General features: G+C 37.6%; 3 protein-coding genes across 4 annotated transcripts; all 3 read right to left on the reverse strand.

The window, feature by feature from the left end:
• Positions 1 to 653: 653 nt before the first annotated feature.
• LOC145887687 (methylcrotonoyl-CoA carboxylase beta chain, mitochondrial-like) lies at positions 654 to 8,293 on the reverse strand. Its single transcript, XM_082978862.1, has 9 exons — positions 7,779 to 8,293; positions 7,222 to 7,471; positions 6,612 to 6,741; positions 6,209 to 6,378; positions 5,709 to 5,812; positions 4,968 to 5,155; positions 4,294 to 4,456; positions 2,057 to 2,212; positions 654 to 1,631 (listed from the first exon to the last, which is right to left on the reverse strand). The coding sequence occupies exons 1-9, from the start codon at positions 8,168 to 8,170 to the stop codon at positions 1,475 to 1,477; spliced, it is 1,710 nt and encodes a 569-aa protein (XP_082834988.1). The 5' UTR covers positions 8,171 to 8,293; the 3' UTR covers positions 654 to 1,474.
• Positions 8,294 to 10,409: 2,116 nt separating this feature from the next.
• LOC145895281 (uncharacterized) lies at positions 10,410 to 20,327 on the reverse strand. 2 transcript variants are annotated; one of them, XM_082984063.1, is made up of 10 exons: positions 17,386 to 20,327; positions 16,996 to 17,103; positions 16,660 to 16,802; positions 16,405 to 16,444; positions 15,999 to 16,190; positions 15,094 to 15,176; positions 13,054 to 13,210; positions 12,661 to 12,751; positions 11,899 to 12,208; positions 10,410 to 10,716 (listed from the first exon to the last, which is right to left on the reverse strand). In XM_082984063.1, the coding sequence occupies exons 1-10, from the start codon at positions 20,323 to 20,325 to the stop codon at positions 10,644 to 10,646; spliced, it is 4,137 nt and encodes a 1,378-aa protein (XP_082840189.1). In that variant the 5' UTR covers positions 20,326 to 20,327; the 3' UTR covers positions 10,410 to 10,643. The 2 variants fall into 2 exon arrangements, with proteins under 2 accessions (XP_082840189.1, XP_082840197.1); XM_082984071.1 differs by having other exon boundaries at positions 11,899 to 12,201; positions 12,657 to 12,751.
• A 636-nt stretch (positions 20,328 to 20,963) lies between these two features.
• On the reverse strand, positions 20,964 to 23,195 carry LOC145905670 (solute carrier family 35 member G1-like). The gene is made up of 3 exons (XM_082992934.1): positions 22,989 to 23,195; positions 21,999 to 22,897; positions 20,964 to 21,777 (listed from the first exon to the last, which is right to left on the reverse strand). The coding sequence occupies exons 2-3, from the start codon at positions 22,893 to 22,895 to the stop codon at positions 21,631 to 21,633; spliced, it is 1,044 nt and encodes a 347-aa protein (XP_082849060.1). The 5' UTR covers positions 22,896 to 22,897; positions 22,989 to 23,195; the 3' UTR covers positions 20,964 to 21,630.
• Between the last annotated feature and the right edge of the window lie 1,361 nt (positions 23,196 to 24,556).

Here is a 24,556-nt window from a genome sequence, read left to right on the forward strand (position 1 = left end):
AAGTTGTACTTCACTCGAAATCCTTTAAATTTTGCATCGTCTGTGTTAAAAGCCCGCCACTGGCTGCAAACAACATCACCGACCCCTCATCGAAGGGAAATGTGAAACGTGAAGCGACACACGAAAAGTTTCACGGTCGGATGAACACAACCTATGTGACGTAAGTAACACAAAACCCGACCTTGGCGAATAGTTGTGTCAGGTGTTTCAAAACATACCAGGACAATTGTTGCATATTGTGTTACATGTGCAATGTATGAGGGGATGCCAACCTCCGCAGCTGTGCGCGGTTTAAGAATCATTTTTTTTTGTTTTATTTTCCCCTGCACATGACCGAGAAAATGGTCTTACTTAAATCTCAAGCACTCACAAATGATGGCGGGTAATTGGCAGCATCAGTACCCGACCTATATACCCAGGAGAAAACCTTATCGCGATTCGTGACCAGGATATCCCGGGTTCGAATCCCGGTATGGTTCAAAAAACATTGGCATATGTGTGGAGTTGACGACTACGTCGGAAATGATTGCGCAAGTAAACCCGTCATACCAAGCAACCACAACTCGCGTCCCCGCTTCACAACGATCCATGAAGTCTGACAGTGCAGGAAAAACGTTCCGGATGACTGATTTTGTGCGAATGCAGCCAATCGCTGCAAATTTTAACGGATCGTGGGAGAAAGTGTTTGGTTTTCTACGTGGATCTTGTTGAACTTTAGAAGTTCGTTTCACAAACGACCGAAGGCCTAAACAGTAAAAATTGCCGCGCGTTTAAAAAGAATTTTAGAACAGCTCCACAACATTCTATTCTGTTTTATCTCAAATGACAAGCGCAGGCGATAGAATTCATCATCGACTTTATTTTGGAGTCTCGACATCTTGTACCTTCGATATTTTCTCAATAAAACAACGTCGTAAAATTCGCTTCGCGTGGCGGAAAATACCGCGGAGGCCAGAGCAAACCTCGAAATAACGCACATGGAACTTGGCGCAAAAGTTAAAGAATTTACTTCTGAGAGAAAAAAAAAACAATAATGTGATGCAGTTCGTCTACAAGAATTCAGGTTTCCAGAAGCTTGTTTTGATTTTAATGCACAGTCAGACAAAAGGCATGCGCTAAACTTGTTACACGATCATTAATAGAGATTATTAATATTATTAACATGGAAATGTGAAAGCTGAAGCTGAAGTGGGTTACGAAGGTAAAATCACAACAACGTACAATCAGGCAAGATTGAATGTCAATCATCGGGATTCCAAAGCAATTCAGACTGAATGTAAACTGACTCCAAAATTTCAACAAAGTTACACTGTGTACCTCTGGTAACTATAAACTAATAACAATAGCGAACTTAACGAAGCTACTTTGGATGTTAAAGCTGCAATGAACCGATATTACTTCTGTAAATGTGAGTCAACCTACACAGTTCCACCTGATTTTCAATATACGTAGTTAACTATAGTTCCTACGCGGATCACATGCGGAAGACCCCGAAGCGAGTTTTTGAAATAGGGGCGTTTAGGGCGGCGCTTAAACTTAGACCAATCACAGTGCGCGAATCGGCTGGATCGATTACTCCGTCATCCCATAGCCTTGCGCTGGCGAAGTAAGGATTTCCTTCCGTCTCGAAGCTGAGAATAATAAGATAAGGTGTGAATCAAGTGATATTAAACAGAGCTTAACGGTTTAAACGCTTTATTACTTATACGTAAGGTTACGTCTATGTTTGAAAAATATGCATGTGAACACCTTACAAAGCGTTTTTTCCAAGTTCAACCTAAATGTTTACCTTTGCCGAAACCGAAGATAGTGGCCTATATATTTGTAAGAACCCTGGGCCCCTAAATTAGACCGGCAGTTTATATTGTCTTTGTAAAAACAAATAACACAGAAAGTTCAATGCAAAAAAAAGGATACAGACCCTACTGACAACAACGTAAACTTTGATTCCATGAAATCAACTTATTGTGTGTGTGTGTAATCCATATCGTCAGAAAGGCACATTTTAATCACTAAATATACGATTCAGACAGTCGAGTATGCACACGATTCTCACCGCTTAATGATTGGATCCTTTAGTCTCTTTTCCTCTTCAGCCGTGAAATCCTTTCCTTCCCTGGTCCTCTGGTCACGTGTTATTGTGGCAAGTACTGTCGCCGCCTGCTCACCCCCCATAACTGATATACGGGCGTTCGGCCACATATACAGGAACCTACACAAGTATACAAGTACATTATTTATGTACCAAGTTATAAGCTTACAGATGAAAGCTAAAGGACAAGTATTGCGAGCGGAGATAATGGAGAATATTTTATTGAAAGTCTTTCTTAATACATAGGATTTGCTCGTTTTTCGATCGTATCGAAAACTCCGGGGCCGGTTTCACATTCCGGGGTGGACAAAGTTGATTTTGTAACACGTTGTGGATACAATTGATTTACATTTATTCTTCTTGGTGATTCTGATGACCTTAATTGTGCTTTTTATGATAAATGATTTCAAATACAAATTATCCCAATATTTTTCCATAGTTTGGCAATCAAAAACCCCATAACTATTATTTGCAAGCGTTTACTAAAGGTGTTATTGTGTCGAATTTAGCACGTGGTTGCGTACTTTGTATCCACGCAATCCCATATCCATGATAACCACCCAAGCATGGAAACACTTTATAGCAGTAAGGCTTTTATCTTCTGCTACGCAAGTGTTTTCCATGTGTGAATGAAAATATTATTTGTTGACAGCTATTTTGTATTTAACTTGCATTTGTCATCATCGGGACTACAGTCATATTGTCCGTATGTCGTAATCCCTATTTTTGACAATTTGCAATCGTTGGCGCTCAAAAAAACTCCCGAACGTTTTTAATCCAACCAAAATAAAACAAAAATATACATGGTAAAATGTAGTCTGCAACACTGCATGGGTGTAATTCACGCAAACTTCAGAAGGAGTGAAAGGGGCCGAAAAAGTTTAAGAAGCATTTCTCTGCACAAGTGCAACAAAACAGTTGGAGGATTTGCAAATACTTTAGGGCGGTCATTCGGATTTTTCGACATTCATAAGATTATATAAAGCAATGTTGGGGTCGTTTTCTTCAGACAGAATTTCAGCAAAACTAGGGCACGCACAGCACATACGTAACACGTGTGAGGAGAGCGTGGGCGACTGGATTCCGACGGCAGTATTCGCCGGCTTGTGGTTTTGTTTACTCGGGCTGCGTCGTCAGGAATGTTCAGCGATCCGTGAAGCATTTCCCGCATTGCAACCGGACGCCAACCACGTTACTCGCACGCAGGTTAATGGCGCAGGTGGAGGTTTGTTTCAAATAATCACAACTAAAGTTTGAACCCCAGTTGGTGGACCTGACTAAGCATTTTTCACGCCTACTTGCAAAAATGACCTTGCCCTTTCCGTTCCGTAATCCATCAACTTTACAAAACGCCCTGGTGGTTTGAAAAGTGCGCTCTTGCGTAGGATTTAAGTGCCGCCAACGGAAGATTTCGAGTTAGACGAAGTGCTTGGGTACCATCACCACTTCACTCAACCAAGTAAACGCATTCTTGTCAGATCACCGAACAACAAAAATAAATACTGCATTTTTAACGACTCGTATACCCAGTCCGTGTTTAGAAGCAATGTAACCAGGTGCAGAGTTGCACAGATAACTTTGCTCCCCGAAAAAAATGAAAACTTTGGCAAATTTTTCGTGCAACAATGAAGGTTAGTTGCTGACAACCAAGCTGTCTCGTGAGATTTTGAGCAAAAAAAAAATGACTCCAACATAGTTTCGCTTTGACGTTGCATGTGATGTTTAATTTGTTTCACAGGTGTGTTTAACATCGGCCAAGGAACACGAACTACCCGTGATCCAGAAGAACAAGGGTTCGAATCCCGGTGTGGAAAAACCAAAAGTTTATGCGAATGACGGCTTGCAGATATAAAATATTAATCTTTATCTAACATGACTCACGGCCTTGTTAATCTTATGATATTCGCTTGAGAATGATTTTAGACACGGTCCAAACGTCTGTTAATTAATTATTCATCAGTTATATGGGCTACTGTTTGTCATGGATGATCACCGACTTCGCACCCAAAATACAGACATGTTTGCCAAAGCTAAAGGTTATCCCCCAAAACAAGCCACACAAATCATATTTCGCCCACAGGAGTTCGAATCGCTCTGGTTGGGTGACCACGAGGAAATTCTTTTCAGGCACAATTCAAGGAAATTCGTCTTGTTCTCAACTACGGCGATTCGAACTCCTGTGGTTTTGAGGTAAGGCACACCTTGGACTGTATGCGCGTCCGCACATCCCGTAGTTTCCGGCACCGTAAGATCCTCCGATTATCATCGTGATTTTGGGGACTTTTGCGCAAGCCACAGCCGTAACCATCTTAGCTCCATCCTTGGCTATTCCCCCGGCTTCAGCTTCACGACCTACCATGAAACCTATACAAAATCATAGTGAGGATGTTTGTGGTTGCGTGACAATGCGGGGATGCGGGAAGTATTGAACTTAATTCGGATGGGATTTGTCCCAATGGTGAAAAACATGCATGGTGCTGGAAATATACAGAATGATATTTGTTATGCGTTAATAGTAAACAAACCACTGCTGTTAAATTAACAAAGCTCGACGATTTCAAAATGACAATAAGTTTTAAGCATTCAGTAAATTTACAAAAAGTTCAGTGTATGATACCTAAATTGTTGTTACCATGGTAACAGTAAGGCCTCGATAAAATGGGGCTTAATTTTGCCCTGGTTAGGTTTCACCACCACATATTTATGGGCAACAAAAATAGAAAAGAAATTCATCGTGTTTTCGTTTACACGTGATTGCCAGCTTCAAAGATATTTTCCAAAACTAAACATCAGGCGCACTGCAGTATGATCAGCATTTTATGACAAATAACGTGTTTCGAGAATAGGCGATGGTTTACAATAAGCTGCTGAATACCTGTAATATTCTGAAGAAAGAGGAGAGGTATTTTCCTCTGGCAACATAACTCGATGAAGTGTGTCCCTTTTAGCGCAGACTCGGAGAAGAGAACGCCGTTATTTCCGATAATTCCAACCGGCATACCGAATATCCGGGCGAATCCACACACAAGAGTATCACCGTACAACTTCTTAAACTCGTCAAATCTGTTGATACGAACATAAGTTTAGTTTGCAGCAAACTGAACAATAATATGAAGGTAAACATATAACGCGCAAAGAGATTCGTGGCTGCATTGGAAAAGTGTTGCCAATTTTTCGCAAAGAAAGAACGATAAAATGAACTGTTTTGTCATTTACAAAATACAATAATATACGATTAACAGCAAATGTTATGTGTATTCATGTATAGCAACACGCATCTAAATAATGTAAGCAGCTATAAGCATTATAAGTGTGGAAGCCTAGCTGGATAGCAAGCCAAACGTCGGTGAATACAAGTTACGTTTAAATGTGCTAGAAAAACAGACTATTAAAATATGATATACCTGGCAGCAACAGCAACGCTATAATATAAGTTTCCTATTTTACTAAAAAGTAATTTGTTATCGCAGAGAAAAAGACAATTCTGGACGGCGGGAAAGATTATCTGAAAGTTTAACCCAAATACCAACAACTTCTTGAATTGGAATTTTTACTCCTCGGCACCACAACCAGTATATTAGCATTATATAATATGCATACATATTATTAATTTTACCTGCTTCCGTCAACAATACGGGCAATCACCTCCCGGACATCGAAGACACGAAGAAGGTTTGTTCCAACAATTCCGTACAGCTCTTTACTGTCGTATAGCGGATCCTAAAGTACGTGGGTTTGTTAGAAACGCACTGAAACGTGGGCAACTAATAACACACTGCGCAACCTTTTATTGGAACTTTTCCGCAATAAAGTGAACGCTTCTGGCGTTGTCAGTATTCAAAAAACTTATTTATTGGTTTCTTTCGGAACATGAGCCATCGCGAGTTTTCCTTTGCTTAACAAGGTGTAAATCATGACAACACAATGAAAAGCAATTTCAAGAAAAAACTCTTGATGATCGTGATCCACAAGAAGTCAATCAGTATTTTTCAAAGTGCCACTAAACCAAAAAACTACCGTTCAGTATCACAAGACCGATACGACTTATTGTGTAACCTCTAAGTTAGGGTAATTTCTTTGGTTCCAAAAGTTTTACATTGTGATCAACTCGCCCACCTGAACTCCATCCAAACAAACGTCAACCTCTTTCTTAATGTTTAGATTTTCCACCACAGTCCTGGCAAGATGGAGCGCATGGCTGTCGTCTTGCGCATAGTGATCGGTCACACCTGAACGACTGCAGTGGAGGTCTGCACCCCCCAAATCTTCAGCTGACACAACTTCACCTGATATATAGAAAATATATTCGTTACGTCATTAATTGGTAGTAATTTTGTACAAAAATACCCTATTATCGCAACAAAATAAAAAAAAACTAGCAATGCAGTCAAATGGTCACTGGCTTAGAGTACGGGGGTGCAGGGGTGCCGCGCACCCCCGACCTTTTCTCAATTTAACCACATAATCGCACCGCGTTCTTTCGGCTTTCGCCGGTTTCAAACCGTACAATATACAATACCTGTTGCAGCTTGTACTAAAGGTGGCCCTCCAAGGAAGATGGTTCCCTGTTTTCGAACAATGATACTTTCATCTGACATCGCTGGAACGTAAGCCCCACCAGCAGTACAAGAACCCATTACCACTGCAATCTACAAAAAAGAGTGTATTTTTTAGTCTTGAAAAATAACTTCCAGCTTTGTAGTTGTTCAAGACAAACAAAACGGCAGTTTGCTGTAAATTTCAGAGCAGTTACATGGGCTGTATTGCTAGACTTAAAGACTTGTTAGCTTTGTCTTATACAATGAAAAGCTCTTCACAAAAGTAATGAGTATGGGCGAACTTTGGTTTAAAAATGACACACAGACTAATTTTAACTTGTGTTGGAAAATATTTTCCACTTGTTTTCCCAAATTGTCTCTTGTTTTTAGACCTAACATCGTTAAATCACGTTTATTTGCCAACAGGTTTTAAGACATCACTGCTTATAAAGGTCAGCACAAGTGTTTGACATGTGATAGACACAAAACCACCAAAAAAATATTTGAGTTGTGCATTCTTGCAGTATATATTACCTCCATTTCAAACGACACACTACGATTTTTCCACCGCTTTCGAGTTCAGCAACTGACCTGTGATAGACCAGCTGCAGACATGGTTGCCTGGTTGTAAAATATTCTTCCAAAATGGTCTCTATCTGGAAACACTTGTGCTTGTCTCGGAAGGTTCGCTCCACCAGAGTCAACCAAATAAATAGTTGGCAAGTTATTCTCCCGAGCGATGTCTTGAGCTCTTAAATGTTTGGTTACAGTGATCGGGTAATAGGATCCGCCCTTTACAGTGGCATCGTTGGCGACAATCATGCATTCCTTGCCAGCTATCCTGGAAAAATGTGAATATAACAGAATATGTTTTGACAACGGAAATTATAACTTTCACTAAAAACATTATCGTGTTTTTAATAACCCATTGCATTGCAGTGCCTCTAAAGACCAATACTAATTCCAGTTTAAACCCTTACAAACTCTTTCCGATACAATCTTCCCCGGGTGTATGTATTAATGTATATGTACACTTTACCACAATTTTTTAGAGCGACTGAATACTTTTGTACCTTAAACCCCAATAATAAAGTATGCTATTTCTACATAAACATAGCTCGTATGGAAGGTTATGGCAAAACACGAACCTCCCGATTCCAGAGATAATTCCTCCAGCAGCGACTTCTTCATCACCATACAACTGATACCCAGCCAGTTGTGAAAATTCGAGGAAGGCCGTACCAGGATCGACCAATTTCTGTATTCTGTCTCGAGGCAAAAGCTTGCCTTTGGATGAATGTCGTTTTCTCGCTCGTTCATCGCCGCCCAGAGAAATCTTAGCTACTTTAGCTTTGAGTTCAGATACCAGATTTTGCATGTTGTCATAGTTTTCTTGATACACATCACCCCGTCGGTCTGGATCAGAGCCAACCGGCACCACACGCTCTCGGCACATGCCACTGTATGCATTTTTATTAAGTATGTTGTTGGTGGTTTTTACAAACTTGTCGAAGCCCTTGTAAAATCTTAAGGCAGCCATCTCAAACAATTACATGCTATTTGCCACATTCATGAAGTAATTAAACTATTTCAATCTAAAAAGTAAACAAAAAGAACAATAGTGCTAATAACAACCTAAAATGATAATTGTTCAGGTGAAGAAGCAGTTTTATTTACTTTTAATTTTAACAGAGATTCAAGTTTTCGAAACTGCGACCGAATGTCATCCATTGTTTCAATTATTGTGTGTACTTGTTGGTCATCGATATTCTGCACCAAGCGTTCTACATCTTGCAGAAATGCTTGCAATTGACCTATAATCTTGTCCTGGTGTTTATGTGAAACCAAACTTGTTTGTTGCAGATGCAAAGCACATTTGCATATTCCATAGTAAACTCCAAGCTCTTTGGCCATCTCAGACCCTTTGTGTCTTCCCAACGAAGTACCTTCACTGTAACCCATCCTCTGTCCTTGAGTGAAACCTTTTTTGTAACCTTTTTCACATGAATGCTCTTCCAACATCACTACTGCATCAAAAGGATCTTCTGCATTACTCATAATGTACACAGTTTACAAATACACAGGTTGCAGACTAATAAAAATCTGCATGCAAAAGTACAAGTTGGTTACACATGTAACAATGTCAATTGCTGCAAATATTTTCACACACAAACAACAAGAAATGTGTTGGCATTATAAATTCATGATTTTTTAGAAAATATCCTTCTATAAAATGGTGCCTCTGCAGTTTTCTCAGTTTCTTCAGAGAAAGTTTCTAAAGTCACATTTTGAGCTTCGGCCTCAATTTCCGGAGCATAAAATATGTTAAAAAAGTCTCTTGCCTCCATTGGAGGTTCAAATGTGTCCTCAGCCCTGTATGATACATACGGCTTTAACTTAAAGTCAGTCAAGTCAGGGACAGATATTACTGGAATTTTGCTTCGGTCAGGCACAATTTGACCATTAACTTCTGTCGTTTCATCAAGTTCCCCAAATGACAATGACCAGAGGGTTACTGGTTTTTTTCTTCCATAGTTTCTTCCAGCCATTGGTCTTCGAAAAGCACTGTTTGGATACTTTCGTATCCCTCCCCGCCGCAGCAGAAGACGGGTTAAATGCATGGCCACAAGTTTGGTTTGCCTTATTATAGCACCACTTTCTGCAAACTTACTTTTATTTAACTATTCAGTTAGCATGAAGTATTATTATTGCAAATAACACATAGTTATTTCTGTAGTCAATTGCATGAATTTAACTTTTTTAAGAGTTCTTACTTAAAAATTGTTCAGTCTAACGAAACAACATGCTGTACCATTACACTACTAATGCATTTTTTATGTTGCCTTCAGCTTATTTGTTTAAGTATACTGTGTAAAAAAATATTCAAAAGTTATCGGCATTAAACAGCAAATTGTGGTGAGTGAGCAATGACCATGTTTACAGAAATCGTTGTAGCGAATTGTGTTCATTGAATGAAAAAAACACAGAAATCATAGAATTCATTCTGGTATTTATTTTATTTCTATCTTTTGCTAAACTTCCTTTTGAAAAATATATGAATTTATGCGGTTATGACATATATTTTGGGCTTTTGCAATAACCATTCCTGCCGGCAGAATTTGATATTCTGTACATTTGTATTTTTTACATTTGTAGATTTGTATGTGAGCATATATTTTTCACAATAATACAAGATAGATTTATAGGACAAATGATTTGACGGCGTATATATGATATGAGGCGTGTATAAGTGACAATTGTGGACTTCTTTGGGAAATGTGAACTTCATTTTGCTGGAAATTTTCCTATATTTTTGTAGATGTTCGGCAGACTGGAATGTATCTTTCACAAATAGTTATGTTATCACGTGTGCCAAGTTTTAAAGTTATTGGGAACAAACTAAATAATTTGTCAAATGCTTGTTATCCGTGGGTGTATATTCTGCGTGCGCTAATATTAAATTCATTGACTGCCAAGTTTTAGAGGTAAATGTTTTTTTTTACACTCAGGAAACCACATGTAAGTGTAACAATGGTATAAACAATTGCGACTTTATATTACCGAACAATACCACGTGTTTGGTAACAATGTGGCGTATTTCACAACAATAGAATATTGGCGCATAATACTATTCCAACTTTGAATTTGATTTGACTTTTTAGTGAAATATCTTCCGTCTGCAGTGATGAAACGAAATCCACATCCTTGCACAATCCGAATGAAGTTCCAATCTTTCCAAACCCGTTATGTTGACAGATGAAATTTCGATTTTTTTTTTATTTATTTGTTGGATAAACACAAAAAGTTGCTTGTTACAGAAGTTGGCCGACACACGATTATAATGCAACACATTCAAAATTTACAAGAAAAACGCGCTAAAAATGGATAAAAAGCAGCACGGCAATAAACGGTCAAATCATCCCTCTTGAAGACGCAATGCAGTTAAAACAAGACAACAGGGTGAATCACATGCTTCTGTATACAGAACGTTAAAATGCACTTTGGCACAATTTTTATGGTGAAAATACGCAAAGTTTTGCAAACAGTTGTGGTTCTCCAAAGAATCCCTGGTGTTCAATCACTCCCCTGCAAGAAGAAAACGTAAAAAATAAATATTTTGCGAACAAAGATAATAGATTTATTACTCGAACAAACGTGGATTACTGTATTAACTCAATGCGAACACTTAGTACAGTTACAGTACTGAAGTTAAAATGTGATTGGTATAACACATGAGTACAAGCTAAGTGATTCCACGATGCTGTACAACTTACAAGATTTTATAAATATTTTTTTTTGAATTCTTGTATGCATAAAATACAGGAATTCATGGTATTCTATCAAAATTAAATTCTAAACATGTTCGAATATTTACAAATATAATCGATTCGACGAATTGTTTGTAAATTAACAATGAATGTAGCAAGGGTACGAATTTCGAGTACTTAACAGTTTGGTTTGAATGCACTTCCCTGCATTTCTCAGTGTAATAAACCAATTTCGATGTGTATGTTAACTGGTTTATCCCAGGACGATAACCGTGATCAGGCTTTTACAATTACTGTTATGGAGTGTTTTGCCACAGTTTCATTCGCCATCGTAAAGTATTCCGATCATTAAAGGTAAGATGAAAATATAAAATTAAAAAATTCCGAAAGGTTGGTGACCCAAAGTTTCCGCTGACAAGAATAACTTGCCCTATCTGTAGAAGGTTTTCAGACGAAACGGTTGTTTATGACGTATGTATCATTTGTGACGCATTAAAATATTTATCTAGTTTTCAGGACATGAGTTGAAAAACTTCGCCAAATTTTAACGTGTTATACTTAACAGTAATTTCAATATGACGACCCCTTTTAGTTCGCGATGAGTAAACGACAAACAAATTTTTGTTGGGCAACAACGGAAAAGGTCTGCATGTAACGTGGTTTAAGGCAAAATATATGGATAATAAAGAAACCAGCTTTAAAATGTCTATAAAAAGGACACCCAGTCACAAATAAGGACAAATCTTACGCACAGCCAGGCAACCCCGGGTAAAGCATTGTTGTATTGTTGCTGTCAGGCATGCTACGATTAAAAAAGCTGATCTCGTGGCATCGTTAGAAATGACGAAACATTTTCACCGTGGTTAGGAACATCAACATATGAAAAACAAGGACGCCTGTGGCCAAACCAGCTTAAAAATGCTTTAGAACGCCCAGTCAAATGAGAACGAATCTTAGACGTGAGAACGTCAACCTAGTTAAAGAGTAACTTTCCACTCACGCTTCATGCCTCCGCATGTGGTATTCCATCTCATACGTAGATTCCAACTCACACCCGCAATACTTGCAAGTAAACCGCGAGTATTCGTAAGGTTTTCCGTTGGTCCTCTTGTTCGGTCGAGTTAACCTCTTAGCTGCAGGCTCTCCGTTAGGCCGGTGATCATGACAGTCCCCTCGCAAACTCGCGTTGTCATAGAAACGATCGCCGTTGCCGTCGTCATGTTTTCGCTTGATCGGTTCCGGGGTTATGATTGGTAGAGAAGGCTGGGGTTCGAACTCACGTCGACGAACTAAACGTGGCTGACTGTTGCCTGAATGAAACAGTAAAGTTTTATGAACTGGGGACATATTTCAAAAAGGGATTCCTAATCACCGGCACCGTTTAGGCAAACCGATCCGCAATGAAAGTTAAATAACAACTGTCTAACACAGTGTTTCCCAACCGGTGGTACGCGAGCACCTTTCCGTAATTGGCGAAAGTAGTTCAAATTTAAAAAATCATGAGTGATCTCAAAATGTTTGTTACTTCACCCCTAGGTTACTTTGTAACACTCAACTAGGTGGTACGCGTCGAAATAGTTTTACCTCCAAGTGGTACACAACTACGCAACCAGAAAAAGGTTGGGAATCGCTGGTCTAACGAAACTTTCAAAAAATTAATGAATAAATAAAAAAAACATCACGATTTTCATCAAACATTCATATAATCAACAAAACAAAAGTTAATTTTAAAATATCCAAAACCTCGTTCACGTTCACTAACCATTTAATTTCTTCATCTTATTCAGTCGTTCACGTTCGTCTTTAGAAAAGTCGACAACAACGTCGATCGCCCGATTGTGGTTTTTCTTCGACTGCAGTCAAAGAATTGTTTACACGTCATTAAAACAATAAAATTCAACGTTATTCAAAAAAGCTGCAATTAAAGAATTATTAATTTGATAAAACAAAAAAAAATTACAAAATCGCAATTTGGGGTTTGAAAACTAACATTTTTATGAACAGCAAAAACCATTTCAGACGTAACATTCGAAAGGTTTAAATGTATAAGATTATTTTTTGAAATATCATTTTGCTGGGGTACATGCATCTTTCGCAAATTGGACAATGCTATACTATCTACAATAATTTCAAATATCTTTTATTTCTATCAAACCTTGTGATGTTCAACCAAGTGTTTTTGGATTTCCTTGTATTCGCGAGAGTTGAACTCGCACAACTGACAAACGTAGCTGGACAAGGTATGACAAGCTCTCAAGTGAAGCAAGATCCTCGATCGATCGATTGTCGCATTATAGTCGCAAAGTTTACATCTGAAAATATATATTTTTGGTTTTATAAAGAAGAGCGACTTGTTGTTCAGTATAGTATATATATATATGTGAAACTTATGCACTTTTAAAACAAAGCCTTTTTTGTAATTTCGTTAAACAACCGTTTTCGTGATTTCAATTGTAAATGAATCATTTTATTACAGCAAAATCGATGATGGAAACACACATTCTAATATACTTGAAAAAACTAAATGTATGCCATTGAAAACAGGTCTTTATAGGAATATTATTCAGTAATATTAAATTGATCCATTTTGTTTGCATTTCAAATCAACTGATTTCAAATAAAAATAAAGCAATTGCATTATAATTGTGGTTATTTCGTTGTAACTCTTTAAACAACTCTCAACAGTCATTTTTTACTCGATTTAAAACTTGGTTGCTCGATTAAAATATACCAAGTTTTTAAACAAGATTTCAAACAATGTTTTTTTTACGCAAGGTTAATCGTTCGAGAAATTTTATTCAACGATTGTGCAAGCAATTAGTTATACGGGCACGATCGTTCATTCGAGATAAAATTATTGATGGTAAATTTGCTGCTTTCTGATAGTAACTGGTACAGATGCCTTTCACGGTAATTCTACGCTGAAAAAAAGTTAAAGAAAATTTAGAAGTATTAAATAAATACTCCTTTCTCGGAAATACCAACGAATGATAGAAAACCGTAACTCCGCAACTGATAAATAGACATGGTAAAAAATCTATGTAATCAATGCAAAAATTTTACGATGGGGTTTTAATATAGAAACGTATTGCAGGGTTCGAATTAGCAGTTCGCAGTTCGCAAATTGCGACCCGTTTATGAAATTATTGCGATGCAACACGCAGTAGATAATAAGGCGCCACATCCTTTATCTATCATTCGTACACGCAACAAGCGCTGATGCAAACAACGTTATTAACGTTTTTTGGCAATGTCAACGACTATTTTTTTCAATCCTCGTATTTTGTCCAGCCTCTATTGCGCAAGTCAATGAAACGATGGCGATGTATGATGAAACAAATACTAAGTCAACGAGTTTAAAACAGCAGGTTTTAAACGTACTGCACAATTGCGTACAAATCAAAACTTAAGTATTGGAATTTTAGGTTGTAACGTTTTTGCGATACGTTTTTTTACCGTTAATTCGAACCCTGTATTGGTCTGCACGTACTGTAAGACAGAGTTTATGCCCACCATCCTGTTAGTATAACGAATGGATCATTCTTCCTGTTTTAAGCGTATCTAAATGCGACACTTACTATTGAAGTATGGCATCACGATCCACAGAAAGTTTCGAAAGAAACTTCCTACTCAAACAATAGATTGAGATCGGATCATATTACAGTCTACACCAGTACCAAACTAACGCTGTCGTTAGCACATTGAATTAGTTTCACCAATAAACGCAACAAGGTGGTTATGATAATGGTTGTTCTATCGCTAATGCTTTAGGGTTTGTATGGCAAAACGCATTTACAGAAAATACACAATGACATTCCTAATAAACATACGTAAAGACATACAGCATTTTTTTTTAAATTAGTTGAATATTTAATTTCACAAGTTTAAAAACCATACCTATGAAGACAAACATTCAAACCACTGTCAAATGCAACTGTCATAGTTTTTGTTCATACAGAAAGAACAACTTTCAATGAACATTGATTACAATCAAAATACAAACAACATTAGTGCCATTACTTAATACAGCATGCTTTTACTTCACAACCAATACAGCACTTCCTATAGTTCATTATCTGCTGTAGACAAAGGTACTAAAACGTAGACTAAGGCACTGCTTAAGTTTACACCGTCCTACACAGACGTACAAAGTCTTTCCGCGAAATGTTTGCGAACTAACAATGGCTTTACTCACGACATCCTTCCGTCTCTCAGAACATAGACAGCTTCTTTGAGCCGTTCGTCTAGAAGGACTTGGGTACTGGTGGTGGCTGGCTCCTGTGTTCAGACAAACAGGCTTCAATACAGGTCCGCGCTTAATATTATAAACCACACGTTGATGATGGCTACATCCGCACAACGTCTTATCCGTGCGGGCAAGAAATAACACACGAATATAGTAGACGCCTATCATAAAGGGGAAGTTATGACAATGCAAGCCGGTGCCTTCATTCGTTTGTCAAAATTTGACAGTCGGAATGCCATAACGCAACGCCCACATAAATATTAAGCTTGCAAATCTGCTGGTAGAATGATCACGGAGCTTAACCAAGAAAAATTATTGTGTTGCAATGGAACCGTTGAGAACAATCCCAGTAAATCATATTAAGGAAGTATTCCGTGGCGACATGAATAATTGCAACTGACGTATTTAACTGCTTTACACAAAATAGTTATGTTTCTGTTGCTGCCAGGCACATTGTATTTTAATAATCTGTTCTTCTGGTACATTTAAAACGTAACTTTATTAACCGACGTTTCGCCTGTTATCCAACAAGTCTTCCTCAGGGTAATGGTTGTTGAATAACAGGCGAAACGCCAGTAATAAAGTTACGTTTTTAATGTGCCAGAAGAACAGACTATTAAATTAAAAAATTAGTTTATTGTCAACTCCCGTATTTTTTTTTTTTTTACTGCAAAGGCATTTTTTCTGTTAATTTAGTTGTATCTTGCATCACATGACGGCACAAAAAATATTTGTTGCGAAATAACGATTGGTTAAAACTGTGGTGTCATCCCGAGAACACGTAACTGTCATAATTCAGGATACTTCCTCAACAATTATTCTAAATGTTAGTTCGGGTTGGCGAGACTGCTAACCTTGGCCTGCGCGGGACTCGATTTGATGCTTTTTCGAGCTGTCTGGTGAGGTCTGAAGATGTTGGCTGTCTGGAAGAACGGTTCCGCTGGACACACGCTTAAATCGGTTTCCTCGGCTGAGCTCACCCCGTGCGTCCACTCATCTTCCTCATGCGTTCTGTTCACTCCCTCGTCTTCTAACGTTTTACCAACCTGTGGTCACAGATGAAAATAGGGAATTAATCCGAAACAGTGGAGAAGAACTTGACATATCCAAGTTGTAATTTGCTGTTGTTAACTAGTTAACACAAAAAGTGATGCAACTACACATGTGATGCAACTACACATGTGGTGCAAGCTGCTGGTATTTGTTAAAAACAGGGTAACATTGGATTAAAACAGAAATCTGTTGAATAAAGTGACTTACATCAAATGGAGTTTGAAACCGTTGAGCTTTCTTCCTTGATCTGGTAACAAACAGCAATAAATGAACATCAAAATACAAAAACATCCCCATCATAAATTTCTAAAAGGTTTTGTTGAAAATGGCACAGCTCAAATAGGAAAAAGAATAACATCACAACTATTTTGCCTTTGAGCCACAAAAAAAAAGTTAGATTGTTCTACAGATTCTGATGAAAAAATAACTGTTTCAACCAAAATGTATGACTATGCTTTTTACTGTAAGCCAAAGGTCTTCTGCTTTTTCCATAGATTGCGAAGTTCAGCCATCCTAGTGCCGATAAATCTGTAGTGGATTTTGACATGCCTTTTGTGTTTTGCACTCGTTTTACAATAGAAGTCGCACCACTTGCACTTGAAGATCTAACAAATAAATTTCAGTGTCATAAAGTCATCTTACATTGGTGGAAAGTTCATGTTTTTTATATATTGTAAAAAAAAAATAATTTACCCTAAAAAAAATTCATGATTCGAAATTTTATATTTAATTTGCAAATAAATGTCAAACTAAGCCCACAAGATCACATACTCAGGTGGAATTATTGGTAAATGTTACCTCCTTGTCTGGGTGGTCGCGACCAACATGTTGACGAAGCGAAATATAACGACCCAGCTCATCTTGGCAATACAAGCACTTCCATTTGTTGTTAGGAAGTTTCACGCTCTGTAAAATGGTAACATCGTTACAGTATTTCTACAAAAAAAAAATTATGTGTAGGAAAATACCCAACTGCTAAAGTTGGGTTGAAAAATTGCATTCAGGTCAAATTTTCTTACCCACGGTATTGTGTATTATATAACTTTAACAGAAAATTCAACAAAACAAATATATTTTAATTCCAACAAGCATACTATGGTATGAAAGATACCCATGTAAATGTATTTATCTTTATGCCTGCCTGATATAAGTGTTTCATGATATTTAACCAATATATATAATTCAAACCTGAGGATGTCCATAATCCTTTGCCTCATGCATCTTTTTTTTATTGTTCAAACCTTTGCTCAAATTGGTAACTTTTAACTTTGAAGTGCTCTCAGCTTCACTAGCCCCAAAGTTTGCTGCTTTCTCATTCACTGAGATCTTTTCCTTCTGTTTCCACCATGAGGAATACTTCAGGTTATGCTTTTTTTTCAGATGCATCGCAAAAAGTGGGGCACACATGTATGCTTTGCAACATTTGGGGCATCGAAAAGGGTCGTTCTTTGCATGCTTTGCTGCTACATGTTGCTTGTATCTGAGTGGAAATCGACTTTTTATGTTCTTGTTTGAGCAGTTCGTCAATACAGAATGAGGGGCCGTGAATTCCGCAAAGGGAGCGTTTTTGTGTTTTTTGCGCATGTGCATTATCAAAATGACTTGACAGATGAAAGTTTTATTACACTGTGGGCAGTCGTATGAACTTGTTGGATGGTGTCTTTGTTCCACATGTCTTTCAACAACACTAGGGTTTCGTTTTGTGTGTGAACAGTTTAATATAAGTTTTTTCGTCGATGTTGTTTTTTCTTGTTCATCTGATTTAAGTGTTGGCATTCCATCTGTAAGCACGTTATGTGTTCTTTTGAGGTGTGATCTAATTGCACTGATATAAGTTGTTGTATACTGACATCTCCTGCAAATGTACCTGTTGTTTTCCAGTCGTACGGAGGTATACATACTTCTCGGCAGCATGATTTTGTTTCCTTTTTTCTGTGAGTTTCTGCTGCTTGCACCAACCAGTTCGTTGGAATGATTACGTTCCACAAAAAAGTGCTTTGGTATTTCTTCATTGGTAAATGAGTCATCAGTCCATTCAGTATGCATTCGCGTGTAGTGGTTACGCATGCAGCGCTTGGCCCTGAAAACTCGGCGACATTTGGAACAGCAAAATGCTACAATATAGTTGTGACCATAGTATTCATTGTACTGTTGTTCATGACTTTCAAGGTGTTCAGCCAAGTCGGAAAGGTCACTGGTACACATTCCACAAAACTTGCACCTGAACGCACCATTTTCTTGCATAAAGTTTGCCACATCTTTGGAATGTTCATTTCCAATGTGCCAAATTAAATCAGATACTTCGTCAAATATTTTCTTACATTTGAAGCACCAGTTAGTGGTTGAAGAGTGAATTAACATGTCATAATTGGTCTTGGGTTGCATTTGATTGCTGTGCAATGTTGTGTAATGCATATACATGGTCTGATAGAGACAGGCACTAAAATTACACAGCGTACATTTAAAGAGTTCGCGATGCAAACTGACATAGGTTTCTGTGGTCTGCTCTGTTGGTTGCTTTACTTTTTCAAAGACACCAACTGTAGCTATGGAACACTTGGAAGCATGCCAATTGGTATAGTGCGATGCAATTGTGTTAAATATGGTGCATGTGTAATTGCAAAATCCACACTTAAACACAGGTTCACTTATAAGTGTCGTACAATCTTCATTTATCCAACCATTCATCCAACTCTCAGTTATATCTTTTCTGGGGATTTCAACAAGAACAACATTTTGTTTGAACTCCTCAATGATACGGTCTTCTGCAAATTCAGGGTAATTTCTGTTGTGACTGCCTCGATAATGATTCAATAGTTTGCAGATTGTAGGAGTTTGAATGTTACACTTTTCACATTGTAATACATAGTCAGTTTGTTTTGTATCCTCTGAATCCTGTCCAACTATTTCAACATTTTTTTCAGGTGAATTTAGTTCAGTGGTCGAGATGTTTTTTTGAGACACAGAATCGTTTATGTTTAATCTTTCTTGATCTGTAGACTCATCAGAATCTGTTACGTATACAGTAGGCCTGCTACCCAAATTCAGTGTAGAGTGATTGTCAGCAAAATGCCTATGTAGGGACTTGTAGCTTTTTGAGCTGAAACTACACTTCATACAATGGAACTCATGGTCCGTTTTTTTTCGACATGGTCCACTTGCAAAATGAGATTCATTGTAGTGCTTTACCAGTAAGCTAGGATAAACAAAACTTTCCTGACAGCGCATACAAGGAATAAAGAAGTTGTAAGCTTCTTTTGGCACATGGTTTCTTTCCAAACCAACATTCAAATCACAAAAAGAGAAGTATGACCTAAATTGGTCTATCGCATTTCTCCGTCGCTGTCCCAAATTCAAACTGGCCAAATAGTTTTGGTAGCTTTTTAATGCATCTTTATTGCTGGCTGGAAGGCAACGAAATGTCTTTTTGTTGTTGTAGGAGTTGTGCGTAGAACTTGAGTGGATTTTAAATCCCCGCACGTTGAAAGTAACGAACTTGCACAATCTGCACAAGTACAATTTTCTAACACCACTTCCAGAATTGGGTTGGTTGGGCTTGATACTTAATACTGAATATGCTCTTTTAGCTTCTTCTACATGACACTGGCTAAAATGGCTTTCAAAAGCCTGGTGGTTACCAGTTTTGAAATAACATTCGCTGCAATGAAACTTTTTATTGTGTTTCAAAAGGATAAAATTTATTTGATTTGATTTTGGCTTCCTAGAATTAAAGTCACTATTTTCAATCACATGGTTTGTGAAGTTGTATTTGTAATCTTTGCCATCCTCTTTATAATCTAAGTCACTTTCAGGTAATTCCTGATCTTCGCTTTCAGATTCACTAGTAAGTTGTTTATTGGGAACAACGTCGGGAAAGGTTTCATTTCTTGGTTCTGACTTCACAGGTGTATCATTTTGTGATGATTTTGTTGCCTGAAATGGTGTCTTCTCTAAGTTATTTAATTCTGATAGTCTTTGACATTTTGAAGTGATCAATAGATGCACATTATCAAAAATCGAGTTTGGCTTCTGACCCATTTCCTCAACTTCACTGCCATCTATTCCATTTTCAGTAAAAAATTTTTCCAAAATACTTGGTGATAAGTCTCTATTGTTTAACCCATTCATTGCATGCTGTAAATACAGTGATCAGCATTCAGAAAAAAACACATTCAGTGCAAAATAAAAGTACACTATGTGAACATAATTTCTTGGACAAAAATTCTTGTCCCTTAGGCCACATAACAGCATAACCACTGCGTGGCACACAGCACTGTAGGGCATATATGACATATAATCATAATCTACAATTGTACAGTCCCAGAGTTGTTTTTCCACTTAAGATCCACCTGAGTTTTTTAAAATGCTTGGTTGGACTGCCTCTCAACTCTTGCCGTGTATCACGTGTTTATATTGCATTGAAAGCGCGCGCTATCCCTTCCATTGTGCTTTTCGCAGTATCGTATCACAAATCTTGAAGTTTTGACAAGTTTCATGCGCTATTATTTTCAAAACATGACGCTGAATTGATTTTGCGTTTAACTTTCAGGTTTGCAGCCGTTATTTACATCACCCGCATACTCGGGACATTTTTCCAAATACCACCAAATAAAATACAGGGCAATCACGTGTCCAACAGAAGGTCAAAGTTGAAGGGTCCGGTGGTGATACGACGAGGCGAATCCGAGCATGCATGATTGTCGGATCATCCAGGAGTGGTGGCTACGAGCATTTAGTCAGTCTGTATACCGTTGGTTTGAGACCGTCGCTGGTCTATTCGTGAATATGTTTATTTCCGATCACGCGCCTAACAGAAGTTCAAAGTTTACCACACTTGTTTTTTTACAGTCTGGTTCACACACACGCTTGGAATCGACGCAGTTTTCGTGCCAAGACAGATATGTCTTTTTGCTTAGCATTGGTAAATATTTTACAACTATCCAGTAGTTAAGATGTGAAGAAAATATGGATATTAAACTTTGAGTTCAAACATACACAACATATTAAAGCACAAACAGGGAAGATTTACATTTTTAAAGGTGAGATGAAGAACAATCTTGAACTAAAGTGATTTCTGATTCACCACACAGAGTTAGGGCAATAAACTACAAGCTTTACAGATACAATAGATGCTTAATAGCAATGTAAGTCTAACAAAACTTCCCCCTTGACACAAAGCAATTCATAAACAATCAACAGTTTACAGACAAATATAAACATTGCACAATTGTGTAAATTTCCTATCACAGCTAAGACAACATTACAAAAGTCATATAAACTAAGATCTGTGTAGAAGAGTGTGTTAAGGATGATTTTCACATGAACAATATAAAAGTTGTGTATTGAGAAAATGGCGACAGTAGAAATCAGTATAAATATAATACTCCATGTAGAATAGACACATATACAGTCCACATAGTTGTCAGCAGAAATTTAGGAACTTTTGTCAACGGTGCTAGTCGAGTTTTGTTGCCTTTTGTGATTGTACACTTTCCTGAAGGCAACAATCAGTACAGTCAGAATAATGAGAGCAGATCCCACCAGACTCAACACAGTTGGAAGATCATTTAGAAAAATAACCTGTAAAAATATTAGGATCGATTAAGTTGCCTAATTGCAACTCTTGTAAGGCCATCTTTTTGTTGGAGCAAATGTGTAAAAATCCAAATAAAAGAAGAAATTTTTAACAAAGGAAAATCTGGAACATGTAATTGTAAAAAAGAACTTTTGACAATAGTAAGAAATAACATTATCATGTTTCCTAATACTACTTTAAAAGTTGAAAACAATCTAATACACACCTGCAAGATGAAGACAATAACAATTTGAAAGGATCTGACAACAGCATTGGTCCCTGCTCTTTCATACTGAAGACCGAAGGTGAAAAGGATTTGTGCACCACCTCCAAGCAAGCCAAGAAGTACAATGTACAGAAGTTCAGTGTAACAAGGAAAAGTAAAGGTTCCAGTAATAGCCAATATACAGGTAGTTACAAAAGCACCACCAAACGAGTAGTAAGTGACGCTTAGTACGGCAGGGGTTTCTTTGCCCAGCTTGCGTACGACTACCATTGTGACTGCTGCACATATTGCACTGCCCAGACCATAAGTTATTCCCAAAATCTTGTCTGCATCCATTTCTGAACCAAGACTGCCAAATATAAATGACGGCTGAGCAACCAAGACAATGCCACAAATTGTCAAAATGGAAAGAAAGCCGTCCACTAATGTAAATGCTTCGCCAAGGCAAAAAAAGGCCAGAAGGGAAGTGAAAATCATGTTGGAGTAAAAAATTGTTACAGCATTGCCAAGTGAAAGATGAGACACAGCTAAGTAAAGTAGAAGAGCAGCAGTTGAACCAACACAACCTCGAAGAAACAGGAATTTGAGCATACCTGGTGGGCCCAGTATGTCAAACCTTCTGCTAAATCTCCCATAGGTGATGACAGGCAGTAGAATTATGAATTGGACAAAGCACCTGGACATGAACATCTGGACAGGAGTGATGGAATAAATAAGCTTAACCAACAGGGCATTAAATGAAAATAAGAAGCCTGATATAATGCAGCAAACAATACCAAAACCGACAAAAGGTGGTTTGGGTTTTGCTTCCTCATCATTTTCCACAGATTTCGTGGATATGTTAGTGCAGCTGCTTGATGAAGTTAACCGGTCATTTGTTAGACTGATGTTGTCCATATCTGCAAAATGAACATAAAAAATGGTTCATTGCTAAGAGCAATAGCAGAATGTAGAAGTCATCAAAATTATAATTAAAAATAATAAACCAACCTCCTATTTGTTATTGCTGATGTGAAAAGAGTATTTAAATTTGAGGATATTCTTCTTTCCATTCCAATGTGCCAGGATTTTGGCATCAGAAAAGAAATGGACTTTGGGCAAAATAATTGCTTCAAAAAACAAAAAGTCACCAAACAAAAATATGCACAGTGTGTCAATAGAATTGATTATAAAGATCTGTAATTTATAATAATATGTACGTAACTTATCCTGATTTATGACAAAAAGCATTACAAATTTGTTTAAACCTAAACATTTTAGAAACAGTAATTCTGTAGGCTACATGTATCAACCTTACAAACCCCATAGTATTTGGAAAAATGCCTTTTGCCTAAAAAGCAATTCAGTAGTCAATACACCACTACACTTTCAACCTTATATGTTACGCCAAATGCCCTCTGGACTACGTTAGTTGTAAACCAAACAAAGAAAATGTTGCCATAAATCGCGGTAATTTCCCTGTTGCGGTCATCTTCACACCTGACTGATTGCGTCATGACATTACATTTCAAGCGGTTGCGTAAGCATGGTGTTGTGTAATGGGTAATATGGAGGGTTTGCTTTTGTTACATAAAATTAGTCAAGGTTTATCAAGTCAACTTTACTTAAAAGTCCCCAGCTCATCAACTCTAAAACAAAATGTCGCGAAAAACAAAACTTATAGTTAACAATAACACTGTGCTGTACAAGCGCTGGCAACCTGTAATTCAAATTCAAAAAGACTTTTTCCGTTAACTCAAGACGTAAAAAGTAAAAAAAAAACTTTCAACCTCAAATTTAGGAACATAACTGCGTGACGGTTTTATAAATCTTTAATACAAACAAAATAGCCAAAACAAATGTTATGAACTTCATGCTACGGACGTTTCGATTGTTTACGCTACCACAGGCAACTCTGTTCGGCTTCTAATCTCAACAATTGCGCTTATTCAATACCCCTTTTTTTATTTATCGCAACTTCACAGTTCCATTTTGCCGGTTCGCCTTCATTTTACACTGAAAATGTTTGTCGAAAACTATAGAAACGTCTGTAGCATGAAGTTCTACATCATTGTTTTGGCTATTTTGTTTGTTTTAAACTTCAAATTGACCAAATGGCTGATAAACAGCGTCCCAAATATTTTTCATATTCCTGTACTTGGTCGTAAAGAACATAGCCTATAACCTCCTATGCTAACATTTTGTAAACACAGCCGACTCGAACAAAAAGCAACGAGACATAGCACTTTTTTGACGAAACAATTGCGCAAGGCGTAAAAGAATATTGTCATTGTGGTAATGATGTAATGAAGTTGTTCTACGCGTTTCGAAGTCAGGCGTCATTCTTTGAAGGTAGCTCCACAGTGTAACAAGACCTATGGCTAAGCAAATGCAAAAACCAATGGTACCAAAACAGTTGCTTATAATCACTCTGTTGTTTCTACATAATATATTTGTTATATATCCTAAAATTCCAGATTAAGTTGAATAAATTATGATCAGTAATTTAGAGTGCTGCGATCAGCAGATTGATACATAACGGCAACAAAAAAAAAACACAACATTGCTCGTTATATAAA

The sequence above is a fragment of the Ascidia mentula genome, chromosome 1, assembly GCF_947561715.1.
Source record: "Ascidia mentula chromosome 1, kaAscMent1.1, whole genome shotgun sequence".
NCBI classification, from domain to species: Eukaryota; Metazoa; Chordata; class Ascidiacea; order Phlebobranchia; family Ascidiidae; genus Ascidia; species Ascidia mentula.